Source organism: Pseudoliparis swirei, chromosome 8 (assembly GCF_029220125.1).
Source record: "Pseudoliparis swirei isolate HS2019 ecotype Mariana Trench chromosome 8, NWPU_hadal_v1, whole genome shotgun sequence".
Classification (NCBI taxonomy): Eukaryota; Metazoa; Chordata; class Actinopteri; order Perciformes; family Liparidae; genus Pseudoliparis; species Pseudoliparis swirei.
In genome coordinates, this window is record NC_079395.1 from 13764278 (window position 1) to 13779089 (window position 14812).

Genomic DNA, 14812 nt, shown 5'->3' on the forward strand with positions numbered 1-14812 from the left:
TACTTTTTATAACTTTTAGAAATTTGTTCATGACTTTTTTACTTTTCATGACTTTTTTATTACTTTTTTACTTGTATTACTTTTTCATTACTTTTTATTACTTTTTAACTTTTATTACTTTTTTATTACTTTTGTACTTTTATTACTTTTTCATGTTTTATTACTTTTGTACTTTTTATTACTTTTTTATTTTATATTACTTTTGTACTTTTTCTTACTTTCATACTTTTTTCTTACTTTTCTTACATTTTCACTTTTTATTACTTTTGTACTTTTTCATTACTTTTTACTTTTTATTACTTTTGTACTTTTTTAAAATTACTTTTATACTTTGTATTACTTTTGTACTTTTTCATTACTTTTTTACTTTTTATTACTTTTGTACTTTCTTTCTTCTTTTGTACTTTTTATTACTTTTGTACTTTTTCATTACTTTTGTACTTTTTATTACTTTTGTACTTTTTTATTACTTTTGTACTTTTTATTACTTTAAATTACTTTTTTACTTTTATTACTTTTGTACTTTTTCATTACTTTTGTACTTTTTTATTACTTTTGTACTTTTTATTACTTTCATACTTTTTTATTACTTTTCTACTTTTATTACTTATTTACTTTTATTACTTTTTTACTTTTATATTACTTATTTACTTTTTAAAACTTTTGTACTGTTTTATTACTTTTTTACTTTTATTACTGTTTCATTACTTTTGTACTTTTATTACTTTTTCGCTCTCAGTGGTCTTTCCGTCCTGAATGTGAACCTGACCAGAAGCAGCAAGATTAACGCGGGCTCATCCCAACTAAATTACTTGGTAAGTAACAGTATTTGTTTGTCATCGTAGTTTAGAATGAACCTCCATCAATTCATGCCTTCGTTCTGTAATAATTCCCACAATATGGAACAACCCTGATAATTTAGCCAGGCAAAAATGGCAAATGTGTTTTGATATCTGACGGGGAATATATTTGAGTTCTTGGGAGAATTTCGCCCCGACATTCCTCTTGGTTGTTGATGTCTATCAAAATCACTCTTTTTCAAAATGACGTCAGAGGGCAATACGGATCCGTATCAGACCGGCGAGGAGGGCAATACGTGGCTGGCATGACGGCCCATTAGCCAATCAGAACACTTGTACTGTTGTTGTTGTTATATAATAATGAATCTTTATTCATAAAGAAAATGTAAGCTAACTGTCTAATCCTGCCCAGAGGAAACGCAGGTCGAGGACAGCTTCACTCGTGTATTGCTGCTTATGCTTCAACTCTGTCACTAAACATTTTTGATGATGGGTGCCCTTTTTTTTGGTTTGAGCACCTGCCTCCCAAAATGTCTGTGCACGTGCCTGTTCTTGCTGAATACCTCAAATTAAGCATGGCCTATTCATTTCGGCTGTGTACATTCCTTCCACCTGTTAAACTTTTAATTGAACTGGGATTTGAACCATGTCATGAGAGCTGTTATCTGCTTATTGGACATTTTGTTTTGCTGTCACGTGCCTGCTAAATTGTCTTTCTTTCCTCCCACTTCTCCTTTGCGCCGTGGCGGTGGGGAGTGATGTCACTTCAGGGCATCCACAGCTTCCGCCGTGACCTCGGTCATCGCAGCAGCCAATCAGACCGCGGGATGTCCGCCACGTCATGAACAATATTGTTCGGTGAGCGTGAAGGAGGAGATTTGAACTTCGGATCGTGTCTTCACGCGCACGAGCACGAGCACGAGCAGCAGCTGAGCGAGCCGAAGGGAAAGTGTTCACCGGTCGGCCAGCTCCGGGAGACCATGTCGTTCATCCTCACGAGGAAAAAGAGATTCAAATTCAAAGTGGACTTCGACTTGGAGGAGTTGTCCTCGGTGCCCTTCGTCAACGGGGTTTTATTCTGTAAAATCAGACTCCTCGATGGAGGCTTTGCAGAAGAGTCGTCTCGGTAGGTTTCTTTCTTTTTTGCTATTTATAGCAGCAGTTCGCTGGTTGTTGGAGCTGAAGTGGAGTTGAAGGGAAACTTGTTTGGGACCATTTCAAGACCCCGTTGAGTTCTCGTTGGACATGTTAATCATTTGTAGTCTCGGCTTTTGCTTCTCTGTTGGCGACCTTCCGCGAGTCGTTACGTGTAACACGAGTTATAAGCTGCACCACGGAAACCTCAGCTAGCTGTTAGGTAACTAACCACGGTTATACTACAAGTTAAGTTGAGTTGGTTACTCGCTCAAACTATATGTGTGTTAACCCAACACTGTGTATTACTGTGCATTAAGTTCATGTGTATTAAGTTCACACTGTGTATTAACCTAATATGGTTAAAGACGTTGTGTGTCAGGAGAAACCTTAAACAAACCAAGTCCAATAAAAAATATGGCTTTTCACGTATTTCTTTAGTTAATTGAAGGAAATCCTATTTAACATAGCGCAGTTGATCAAATCAGTTGCTAAGCGACGACAATTGAGTTAACCTAGCTTCTTCTTCTTTTTCTTCTTCTCATCATATTCACATATGTAAAGGTTATTTAATAGAACAAGACTCTGTATGTTGGCGAACTTACATCAGTCTAATATCCTTACTTCGTTTGTCATTTAAAAAAAAAAAAATACCTAAACACACTCCCCCCCCCCAGATGTTGTTCCATCCAGACAGAGCCAGTGGGATCCACAGTTCTGTCTGTGATTACGTGTGCGTGTGTAGGTTTGCATGAGTCACTCTGAGAACGGCCCGGGGAGCACATCAACCACTAGAGCCTCATTACTTTTCCATGGTGACTGTCTGTATACAAACACTGGCTTCCTCGTCGTATCCTGCTCCACCCTCAACTTTATTCTCTTGTGTATGACTTATGGGGTTCTATTACTCCCACTATTGTCTTTAAACTGACCTCTTCCTGCTGCTTTCTACTAAACACTCTGTATGTACCGAGTGAAAATATGAACGTGTTCAGTACAGTGAGTATTGCTTTGAAGTGTATCTGTGTCACGCACTCAATTTTTTGATTCATTTCTGCTCTTTCAGTGTTCAGTATATCCGCAAGTATGAAGGGTTTCTAAATGTGCTTCTCTCACAGGAATCCAGTCCAGGCCAACTGTGTCCACTGGAGGAAGAGATTCTCTTTCATGATTAAGATGAGTGCTAATACTGGGACAGGTGTCCTCGACCCCTGTTTTTGCCGGGTGTCTGTGCGAAAGGTACAGGATGTTTTTTTGTTGACGTTACAAAAATGTTCCACAGCAGAGTCCAGATAGTTTACTGGATGTGCTCAAAATGTGTATGTAGTTCATGTCAGCTCATTTGTAATCATATCATGCTTTGTGTTTCTGTCATTTAAGGAATTGAAGGGAGGAAAAACTTTTGCAAAGGTAATACTTCTGTTCTCAAAGTCTGTAGACTGACATTTGTTGTAAACTTAGCAACTGAAGTGCCAGATATCCATTAGAACAGTGTTATCTTAAAGTATATGTGATAACAGTCGGCCTCCAAGATAAATGTAAGTAGAGTGACTCTGTTTACCAAGAATGTGTCTGTGTCTAGTTTCCGGTTGTGGTTACTGATTGAACATTTTGTAAATCACAACCTACGCCATGTTAACCATGAACTTTAATGAGTTAACAACGTATCAGGTTATCTGATAGTTTTGTAACTCCACATTATCATAGGATGATGCTTTGTGTACAAATGGATCGTTAATGCTGTCGCCTTGGCAGAGATAAACCAACTGTCAGATGATTCTCACCGGTTGATCTCTCGTATCCCCGTGCAGCTGGGCTTTGCTGACTTGAACTTGTCTGAGTTAGCTGGTTCTGGCAGCATTACTCGACGTTGCCTCCTGGAGGGATACGACACCAAAAACACCAGGCAGGACAACTCTATTCTGAAGGTGTGGTAGTGTTTTAACTCTTAGCGACCCAATCTTTTAAGTTGGAAATGCCACGAGGAGTCTCTAGCACACTGACGATGTGTTGGTACAGTCCAGTAATGTATTCTCACACTTCTGTAGAAGTAACACGCATTTCAGCAAAGCACAGATAAGCAGAGAAGCCATTGTTGCAACACTGTGCTGCTCTAGAGCAGAGAACACCAGTTCTAGAGTTCTTCAGCAGAAGTAGATACTCCTGTTTACTTTATGTCATGGAGGGAACAGCTGATTCTTCCTGGGGCACATTAGGACACCTTAGTTGATAGCAACCCCATTAAACTTAAGCTTTATTCTGCCACACGAGTACAGTTGCTCGTCAGCCTAAATGTGTTTTTGTTCTGTTCCAGGTTGTCATCACCACACAACTTATGTCTGGAGACACCTGTTTTAAGACGTAAGAGCTCATCTTCACCACATTCATCTGTTTGAAAACCTCTTCAGTCTGCTAACTTGTTACGAAGGATATATTTACTTTAAAAAAGGATGCTCCTCACCCCACTTACGAACATGGGCATCTACCCACAGGGGAAAGTGTGTTCTCACCACACCCTGTCTACAGAGGACTCAGAGTTCAAAGTTATGACGTATGGGAGCTGAGATTGTGTCAGTCTTATTTGAAAGCCAATAACACCTCACCCAAACATTAATCAGCCCAACTGGTTGTGTTTTCTCTTTTGTCGAGAGCTTTGTGTCGAGCCGTTTGTCATTCAGTGACACAACACACTCATGCCAAACCCTGCCCCATTTGCAGAAACCACCGCGAGTCTTTCCCGGTACACGGGTATGTTCCAACTGCCTTTGAGAGTAATAATACACACGCTGCTGCCTAGGAGATGTGTGAAGTGTAAACCCTACGGTATAGCTTAGTCATTCATCCCACAGTGTTACTCATTGTGTGTGTGAAGAAACCAGTAAGATGACGCTGTTTTCTTTAACTCTATGTCTGTCATTATTATTCTGCCTCTCAGCCCTCGTTCCTTTGTTTCCTGTGTTAACATCCGGGAGCTAAATGTGATTGCCATTCTGTATTAATAGACTTATTACTTATCCATTTTTAACAAATGTTAACTAACCAACAAAAAACGACTCTCACTTTACATTTATCATCATTTTCATCAGTAGAGGTACAGCATGTCACAAGAACACTGAAAGATGAGTAAGGTGTTTACATGGTACAAACCTCCACATCATATTGTCATTGACTAGAGTACAGGTACAAAAGCAACATATCTGAATAAGGTTTTTACATAAACCATTAAATCCAAGTATTCATGTTGGACATGGACATTCACATAACAGTTCTATAGTCTAAATAAGTATGGGCAGTTGAAGAAGCTCTTATCCAACGACACTGATACTTAAGAAACCCCCCTGCTCCTCATTAACATCACCTTTACCTGTGTTCCCTTTAGTCCCCCATCTACAGCCATGACTCTGGGAATCCCACCGGGGGAAGCAGAGTGTCTCCTTGAGGACAGAAAGGGAGGAGTCATGCACATATCCCATTCACTCACTGGTACGCACATCCAGCTCTGAGGTTTAAAAGAGATTACTGTTCCTTACCAGTATATTTGAAGTTTTTTTAGTTCTCGCCAAAAAAACAGCAGCTTTTTTATTCCACAGTAGTTTTGACAAGCTTGTACGACGAACCATTCTTCATGAGGTGCCACGATTATTCACGAGTCAACAGAAACATATTCAACATCATCGTCAGTGTTTTCATTTTGAAAGCCTCAGATGAAATGGCACCATAAAGAAACTAGAACTCATTAAATCCTTCACTTTATTTTGAACAATAGACACTTTAGCTGTGTTTACATATTTACACAATGTTCATAACACAACTTGTGATTTCCATTTCTTTTCATTTAGGGACTCCAGCAAAGTCAGTATCAGTCCCAGAGGAGCTGGTAGCATATGGTCACTCTAGAACACCCAGCTATGCCAGCGAACACTCAAAAATCTCAGGTACCGAACACACACACTTTTATTCCCTTTTAACCAGCAACATTAATACCACAGCAGCTGCAGCAATCATAAGCATAACCTGCATGTTTGTATCCCTCTCCTGTTTTGTAGGTTACAGCTCGATTCACTCCAGTTTAACAGATCTATGCCATCGGAGGAGCGGGTCAGGTGGTTCTGCCTCCACAGGCATCGGCAGCATCCTGGAAACCAGTGATCAGCAGGGGCAGAGCAGGACCTCTGCAACCTGTCACCCCTCTACCCCTGTTAAAGTTCCACGGTAAGGTTTTTATTGTCTTCCTTTCTTCTCACCTTTGGCTTTTACCATATTTTCTATGCTGGCTTTGTCGCGGTGCTATTAGAGTGGACCCAAAAGCACGACTCAGACAGGAGTAACACAGATGAATGTCTTTGGTTGAAAACAGGCTGGGTCAAAACTGGGAGATCTGTCCAAGAAGCAAACAAGTCCAAAAAGGGGCAGGGCAGAGAATCAGAGGGCAGGGCAGGCAGGCAGGTCAGGAATATACACTAATAACACTGGAGAACTTGGCACGAAAACACAAGACAATCTGGCAAAGGACCCAGGCAAGTGAGGGAACCTAAGTAGACAGGGACTAATGAGGGAATGGGCAACAGGTGAGATGGGCATGAAGCCCAGGTGAAGGTAATGAGGGACTAACGAGGGAGTGATCAGAGGCAGGTGAAGGGAGTTGGACTGACGAGATGGGAAGCAGGATCTGGAATGACATGATAGTTAGAGACAGGATGAAAACAACTAATAATAAAAGGAAGGTGTGGATCTAAACTGTTACAGGTTTCGACCTTTGTTTGAAATCACACAGTTATATAAACAAACCTTGGGGTCAGACTGTTTCAATTTTCCACTAAATATATGGTATTCTGCCTTTTCATTCCCATATAAAGCCCAATTGTGTAATTGTTCACCCTGTTTCTGTTTCTACATTAGACATCCGGTAAAGCAGAACTCGGTGGAGAATCAGCTCAAAAGGGTAGACGCCACCAGGGTGGATGCTGATGACATAATAGAGAAAATCCTGCAGAGCCAGGACTTCAGCCATAGTGTCTTGGACTCCAGTACAGAGGGTGTGTACATCTAATCCATGAATTAGTGGACTGGTGACTGACTTGGAAAGTTGCCTACAATTCTGCTGATCCGATCAAATTACTTTGAGGTGTTGCAATGCAACGTCTTTAAGTACTTTCTTCAATCGCTGAATGACAGGTAGATGTTTATGATGGCAAATCAATTCAATTTGAACTATACTTGCATATTTACTAGCCTAAAATATTAAAATGTATTTGATGAAGGATTATAGAGGTTAGATTGCATGTCATTGACATGAATATCTCAAGGGCAGTTTCACCTCACTGATAGCTGAGCACACATAGAGGCTGCCATGTTACAAAGCCCTAGTCTTAAGTAACTTAATAAAGAGGTGAGTCAGTTATTGTGTTAAACAATAGTGACTCTCTACTCAGAGAATGATGTTGAACACATTTTCTTTGTAAATGTGCATATCTGAATGCTGTTCCGGAACTATGAACTACTTATCTTGATGTTCTTCAAAAAATGTCACCAGATTGCAACATCATTCTCCTCTCTATTCGTCTCTTGTCATATACTTTTATCTTTTATAGAAATGTAAGTGTGAACCATTTTCAAACCAAGACTGTGCACTGATTGGCAGTATCCTTACTTGTGTGTGTGTGTGTGTGTGTGTGTGTGTGTGTGTGTGTGTGTGTTGCTGCAGAGGAGGGGCTGAGCTTGTTTGTTGGTCCTGGAGGGAGTACCGCTTTAGGAAGCCAGCATATGAGGTGGGTGAGATTATGTAACTGGATTGTGAGTGCCATGCAGCAGGCATGTATTACAAATCCAAATTAACTGGAAATATGCTAAATAGTTCAATGACAATGTTTATATTAGGGTATCTATTACATGTTAAGGTGCTTTTAATTTCACAACATAGAGTTAATTCTGCATGTAAACGAATGCTCCACAGCAGCAGCCAGATCAGATAACCACCCTCATTTCCCATCATGTAACATATTGTGGGCTTCTCTTTCAGGGTCGCAGCTGGAGCCTTTGAGCAGGTGGTGTTCAAGCGCTAGGCTTTGGGAAGCATGTGCCTGCCATAAGGGTGCCATATTACACTAATGCGGGGTATACAACACTGAGTTGTGGAGGTGCCATCAGAACTTGCTCCCGCCTCACTCCATGAGATTTCATTTATTTTATGCAATCTCTGTGTCTGACCTACATGGTGCGTGGACCAGGAGAGACCCCTAGTGTTTAAGATGTGGAGGTGAAGGCCACAATTGCAACATCTTGGTAAATGAAATGACTGATTACGGACATTTCTGTTGGTCTTCTATGACAACAATGATTAGGGATTGCCACTGTAATTCTACATATGTTGACCCATCCCCGTTATTTAAAACGTATGCTGACCAAACGTGTTTTTATTTTGCTATGGTTGATTTTGTTTCACCATTTTACTTGTACCTTAAGTGGCTGGAGGGGACTGCGACCTTTCCTTGAAGTTCCATTAAATGTAAGTAATAGAAAACTGACATTGTGAAATTGATGGTGGTTTCACCTATTTCCTCACCTGGTTGTGAGGGAGGATGAGTGCATTTAAAATACCATGAAGTTTTCATGTTTTGTACCTTCAGTATGATGTCTTTTTGGGGTGTGCATGTGCACATGTCTGTTGAATGTAAATTCATAATTAAAAGATGGAATTTCATTTTACCACTGATTTTTGTAAATGTGCAAAGGCACATGTAATATATGTATGTATTGAAAGCCATGTGCTTATGTTTCTAAGATGTTAGAATGTGAATGTAAAAATAAAATTAAAAAAATGTGCATTCTGGATAACTCCAAACGTACTTTCTGTGTTTTCAAGGTCTTTATGCAGAAGCTGTGTGGAGGAAAATGTGAACCAAAATTCAAATTGAAGGGAAAGCAAATTTGTAAAGTCATGGTTCAATTTTATTCATCTGCACAGATCAAATGAAACGTTTAAAAAGACAATGGACGATGAAGTTGTCAAGCGGCAAATTTAAATCGGAAAATAAAAATGACACTTTCCTGTTGAGGCAAAACAAAGGCATTTCAAAGTAAACGTTTACTAAGTACATTGATATGAAAAGCAAAATCGTTATAAATGCACCATGACATTAATTACAACACGCCATCTCTATAGAAGCTTAGGGAATATGTTTGTTGCACGATTGTTCACATTAACAATGTAAACAATGTGGTGTATAAGTTCATGCTTTTATTTTGAAAACGTTCACCTTGTTGACGTATCGGCGGTTAGCGATAGGTTCCGCTCCCACTGCACCACCAACGGTCCTGTTCAACCTCGTAGCAGCACCGAGGGATAACGACGGCGGGAAGTTCTTCTCGTCAATTTAACCACAAATCAGCGACAATTAAACGGACAAAATTGTGAACTATCGATATTTCACGATATAATATTGATGGATCTGTCATCGGAAATACGCTAACTGTACAGTGAGTTTAGCGGCGTGGGATTCAGCTATTATGGCTAACGTCGGGAACCAGCTACCAACACAGGCCGTGAGCAAGTCTGCACCAGGGAAACATGGCAATGTTTTGCCCCTGTGGGGCAACGAGAAGACCATGAACCTCAACCCAATGATTCTTACAAATGTGCTGTCGTCGCCGTATTTCAAAGTTCAGCTTTATGAACTTAAGACATACCATGAAGTTGTGGACGAAATCTACTTCAAGGTAACGTAAACGTCAGCTAATGCTAAACCGCATGCTAGCTAGAGGAGCGCTGCCTCGTCAAGCTAGCGCCACAGAACACACCGGGACCAGACAGTGTTCATATTAACTAACTGAACTTTAGGACTCGGAAAGATGTACTCTTAATTCATACAGGTGGACACTAATACAACACGTTGGTGTTCGTATTAGGAAACTCATGCTATCTAACTTTAGCAACGAAGCTAACGCTAAATCCAATCCGGTGCGGTTATGAACCAGACTAGTTCAACTTTACTTCTGGTGGACTCTAAATAAGTTTGAGTACCGTCTCCGTCCATTTGGTAGTTTAAAGGCCAAAGGTGGGTCAACATTTGGGGCAGTTCAACATCGTTATGTGACAGTATGGACCGTATTTATCTGCTGTGAACGTCATAATTTCAGTTTAAATGCTGCCCTAGACGTGTGTGTAAACTAGAGTAAAAGCGTCTTGTGTTCCTCCAGGTGACTCACGCTGAACCTTGGGAAAAGGGCAGTCGAAAGACCGCGGGTCAGACTGGAATGTGCGGAGGGGTAAGTGAGAAGTACGTGCTTTTTATATACCCCCCCCCCCCCTCTACCATAAAAGTCTGGAGGATGATGATGGTTTACAAATATGAGACATTTCCGTGATTTGTTAGTCTGTGATTGTGTGTATTTGCTACTTGAGTGTAGTCTAAAGGTCAGTCATCATGAATAGGTTTGCTGTGAATATTGTACACCGATGTGCTTTACAAATATGTCTTCATCCTGTTAGGTGCGTGGCGTTGGGACGGGCGGTATTGTCTCCACTGCGTTCTGTCTTCTCTACAAACTGTTTACTCTCAAGTTGACTCGTAAGCAGCTGATGGGTCTGATCACTCATTCAGACTCTCCATACATCAGAGCGCTTGGATTCATGTACATAAGGTATGGTTGATGCATTTCTGTGTCTTCTTCTTCTTTACTTGCAGATATTCTGTGTATAACTAGATATTTGGCACATCTTGGTTCCGACATTTTGATTGTTCAACTACCCACCTGTTTTAGAAGGAAATGTGGTATTTTTTTCATTAAAAAATATAATTTTAAGGCAATACCTCATCAGTTAAGTGAGTTAATAGATAATGCACATTGCACTTAGCAATTTGGTTCTGAAATGAATCTAATATGTATCTGGGAAATTGAAATGCAATTATTATGTAGTTGCATCTCTTATGCTGCACTCTGATCAAAAACACTTATTTAAATCTTCTCCTGTCTGAAAATCAGTTTGAAGTATTATTGGAAAAGGTCCATTAAAAACAATTGAAGTTCAACTTTGCAACATGGTGCACAATTGCATTTGCTCATATTGTGCTCTCTGTTTTGTTCTGCCCCAGATACACTCAGCCCCCTGCAGATTTGGTAGAATGGTACGACGGTTTCCTGGATGATGAGGAGGTATGTCACCTCGGGTAATAATTTGATGTTTCTTTCTCTGCATTAAATACACAGTTGCACAACACACGTTTTTTAAAACTGCCAGTTTCCCTCCCTTGTGATGCTCATAGCTGATTTTTCACCTTTGCCTTCATTTGGCTTAATTGTCCCCAACCTTTGTTCTTTAAAAGTAGCTAGGTTACTTATTCACTTCTCTACTGATGGTTATTATCAGGGTAAGTACCATATTATAATGACTAGATATTTTAGTCAATGTAATATTTAGGCATGCCCTTTTGTTTTTGGCAAGCTTTTATCAGGACTTGTTGCACAAAACTAAATTTGGTATAATAGCAATTGGAGCAGTCCTATGGATTTACACAGACAGATAAACACAAACCATATAACGCATGTCAACTCTTGCATTAATCTGTCACCATATTTGATAAGTATACAATTTGAAACCAGGCTGTGCAGCCAGGCCTCCTTTGATGTTCTGTTGCATTATTTTTGAATTGATCATATGAAATCCTACCCAACTGGTTAATTCCCCTGTTTTTTTCTTTAGATGCCCATTGTGCAGCAGGTGATTTGGATATTGTATCTCAGCACTGTTGGGTTGCGTGTGTGAGTGCAAAGCGGATGTTCTCTACCCTATAAAGTCGATAACTTTTCAACAAGTGTGCATTTTGCCGACCTGCTCCATGCTGTACTTATAATGTGGGCACAGAGTTCAGAGTCCATTGTGCTTTTGGGAGACTAGGAAGCCAGTTTCTCTCTTCGTCCTTTTGGCTCGATGAGAATGTATTATAATGTGTTTAGATGCTGCTCTCCGTTTCCTTCAGTTCTGGTCTGTAAACAGAAGATGCAAACCACTTTGTGTACATGCCGCTTTTAAACAGATGATGTGAAGGAAAGGAGGGTAGATCTAATAAATGTAATAACATGTGCTTGACTACCAAAGCTCACATTGTAAATACAGACTCCAGAAACTGCCAGACAGGTTAGATGAGGAAAGCGTAAAAAAAAAATATTTAGAGTTATTTTCCGCTTTATAATATTTAAAGTCAAGTCAGACACATTTGATTGATGTGAGAGATTAAGCTAGATGAACAGAGGTGAAGGTTCAGTTCTTGATCATCACAAATTGCTTTTTGATTTGAGACCAGATTGAGAAAGCCATCAGATACACCCGTGTCCAGCCTGTGTGCTAATGAAGTGTTTCTATGGCTCTTTCCCCCCGTGTGGTCCTAGGAGCTCGATGTGAAGGCAGGAGGTGGCTGCGTCATGTCCGTTGGGGAGATGCTGCGCTCCTTCCTGACCAAACTGGAGTGGTTCTCCACTCTGTTCCCCCGTATCCCAGTGCCTGTGCAGAAGCTTATTGACCAGCAGATGAAGGCTCGGCCTCGGAAGGTTGTTAAGGAGGAGCTGCAGGAGGAGGAGGAGGAACCTGCAGAGACCGAGGCAGGGAGGCAAGTGGAACGCCGCCGCTCCAGGTAACGCAGTACATTATTTAAGCTTTTTAGCTTTATTTTCTCCCGACAATCTTATCTGGTGCTCTCATATTGCAGATAACTAGGATGGAAATGTTCAGTTCACTTTCCAATTTTATCCCAACTTTTACTCTTAAGTGATGTAATAGTGCAAACTATACTTGTGATTACAAAAACACATGTTGCGAGCTCTTGACATGACTTACTGGACTTACTATACAGTTGTATGTTGCCACTCTATAGTTTGTTAAAACACAAAGTTGAATTGCTTGTTGCTAACGTCAACTTTCTTGCCAGGACACCCAGGCGGACGCCGAGCCCCCGGAAGTCGCCCAAGCGGTCCCGGAGCAGGAGCCATCAGCGTGAGAAAGAACGCCACGGCCCCAGCTTTGACCGAGAGCTGGATCGGGAGCGCGACCGCCAGAAGAAGGAGAGAGAGGGCCGGGGCAGAGGAGAGCGAGGGGACAGGGAGAGACGACGGTCCCGCAGTGCAGACAGGAACCAGGACCGCAAAGAACATAAGAAAAGTCGCAGCGGCAGCCAGGACCGAAGAAACGAACGCAGAGACAAAGAAAGAGACGGCGGGGATGACAAGAGCAAGAGGAAGGACAGGGAACACCACAAAGAGAGAGGCGCTGAGAGGGAGAGGTCCAAGGACAAAAAGAACCGAGGAGAGACCAATGACAAAAAGAACAGAGGAGAGAACAATGACAAAAAGAACAGAGGAGAGAAAAACGACAAAAAGAACAGAGGAGAGAAAAACGACAAAAAGAACCGAGGAGCGAACAATGACAAAAAGAACAGAGGAGAGAACGACGACAAAAAGAACCGAGGAGAGACCAATGACAAAAAGAACCGGGGGGATACCGATGACAAAAAGAACAGAGGAGAGAACGACGACAAAAAGAGCAGGGGAGAGACCGAAGACAGGAGGCATAAAGACGACAGGGAGAGGCACAGAGAAGACAGGAAGGCCAAAAGGTCGAGTCGGAGTCGCAGCAAGGACAGGAAGCACAAAAGTGGGGGTGAAGAGAAGAGCAGGAAAGGAGAGCTCCGAGAGAGAGACAGGGAGAGAGACGGAGAACAGCGCTCTCACAAACGTAGTCGTAGCAAAGAGAAGAGCCACCATCACCATCAGTCCAGTAACGACCACGGGAAACACAGGAGTCGGAGCACTGAGTAAATGTCGCCTCCCAGCATTCGTACTCCTCCTCCTCCTCCTCTGTTTTTCATCCTTTTTCTACCCAGTTGTCAGCCAATTGTGCTAAAGAGAAGGAATGTCAGCACATTGGACATCTGCAGTTGTTGTCTTTGGCCAATGTGATGTTGCTTTATTTCTATGTTTTTCTGCCTTTTTCACTCATTAGGACCAGTTAGTCTTCACAATATTTGAAAAGTGGCAAAAATGGCATTTTAATTTTCTACGGTGCGCTCGTCGGCCCCCTGAAGATGTGGGTTTGTACATACTGTTTTGGAGGCTGTCTACACACAACAGACGGGCAGAGTTGCCTTTCCTGCTGGGCCGAGTGGTCGGCGCTGAAAGCTCAACACTGTCATATAATTTATGTAATGTATAAAGAAATATTTTCAGGCGGTACAAATGCCAAAACATTTTTTTTAATTTGATTTGAGATGTCTTCACATTTGCGCATCTCGTTCAGTATTCTGGTTGAACGCGCTCAGGAGTCCCAGGTGAACGGATGAAGTACATATTGGAGCGTCGCAGCAGCGTGGAACAACAACGGCTCGGCACGAAGCGGTTCTGTCTGGTGTGTAGACGGCACGAGAATGTTTTAATCCTCGAATGAGCAGTCTGCAATGGGTGATTTTTTTTACAACACACTGCTGTGTTTGGGTAATTGCTCTTGCATTTTGTTTTCTAATAAAACAATTTTACAAACATTGTTCTTGTCTTGAAATGTTAGCCTATAATCATACCTGCAAACTTGTCACCTTTCGGTGAAATTAACCGTTTTGAACTCAAAATAGGTCATCCACGTGAATCGTGGAGATCCGAAGAGTTTTTGTTTTTGGGTGGGGGGGGTCACCTGGCCCGCTGCCGTTGAGATTGCAGTGAGACGCGGAGAAAAGTGTGAAGTGGTGCTCTTCGCAATAAAGCATCTTTGATGGGACGTGTCGCGTCTCGGCCAATCAGCGTTCAGATGTCGACATCGTTTGGGGGTTCAGGTTAGCTTGAATGTCAGCCCGCTACATCTGCTGCTGTCACGCTGCACGGTGTAGCGATGCTAACAA

At 41.5% G+C, this 14812-nt stretch overlaps 2 protein-coding genes across 4 annotated transcripts; both read left to right on the top strand.

Annotated features, from left to right (window-relative positions):
- The first annotated feature begins 1708 nt into the window (after nucleotides 1-1708).
- LOC130197923 (EEIG family member 2-like) lies at nucleotides 1709-8756 on the top strand. Of its 2 annotated transcripts, none has more exons than XM_056420907.1 (11): nucleotides 1709-1926; nucleotides 3053-3173; nucleotides 3315-3344; nucleotides 3746-3862; nucleotides 4249-4295; nucleotides 5314-5417; nucleotides 5774-5869; nucleotides 5981-6146; nucleotides 6834-6970; nucleotides 7639-7702; nucleotides 7954-8756. In XM_056420907.1, exons 1-11 carry the CDS (start codon nucleotides 1781-1783, stop codon nucleotides 7994-7996), a joined length of 1071 nt encoding a protein of 356 aa, XP_056276882.1. In that variant the 5' UTR covers nucleotides 1709-1780; the 3' UTR covers nucleotides 7997-8756. The 2 variants fall into 2 exon arrangements, with proteins under 2 accessions (XP_056276882.1, XP_056276883.1); XM_056420908.1 differs by lacking the exon at nucleotides 1709-1926 and adding an exon at nucleotides 2639-2933.
- A 362-nt stretch (nucleotides 8757-9118) lies between these two features.
- prpf38b (pre-mRNA processing factor 38B) lies at nucleotides 9119-14462 on the top strand. 2 transcript variants are annotated; one of them, XM_056420905.1, is made up of 6 exons: nucleotides 9119-9650; nucleotides 10131-10199; nucleotides 10423-10574; nucleotides 11027-11087; nucleotides 12321-12562; nucleotides 12857-14462. In XM_056420905.1, the coding sequence occupies exons 1-6, from the start codon at nucleotides 9441-9443 to the stop codon at nucleotides 13740-13742; spliced, it is 1620 nt and encodes a 539-aa protein (XP_056276880.1). In that variant the 5' UTR covers nucleotides 9119-9440; the 3' UTR covers nucleotides 13743-14462. The 2 variants fall into 2 exon arrangements, with proteins under 2 accessions (XP_056276880.1, XP_056276881.1); XM_056420906.1 differs by lacking the exons at nucleotides 9119-9650; nucleotides 10131-10199 and adding an exon at nucleotides 11635-11693 and having other exon boundaries at nucleotides 10537-10574; nucleotides 11027-11302.
- The last annotated feature ends 350 nt before the right edge of the window (nucleotides 14463-14812 follow it).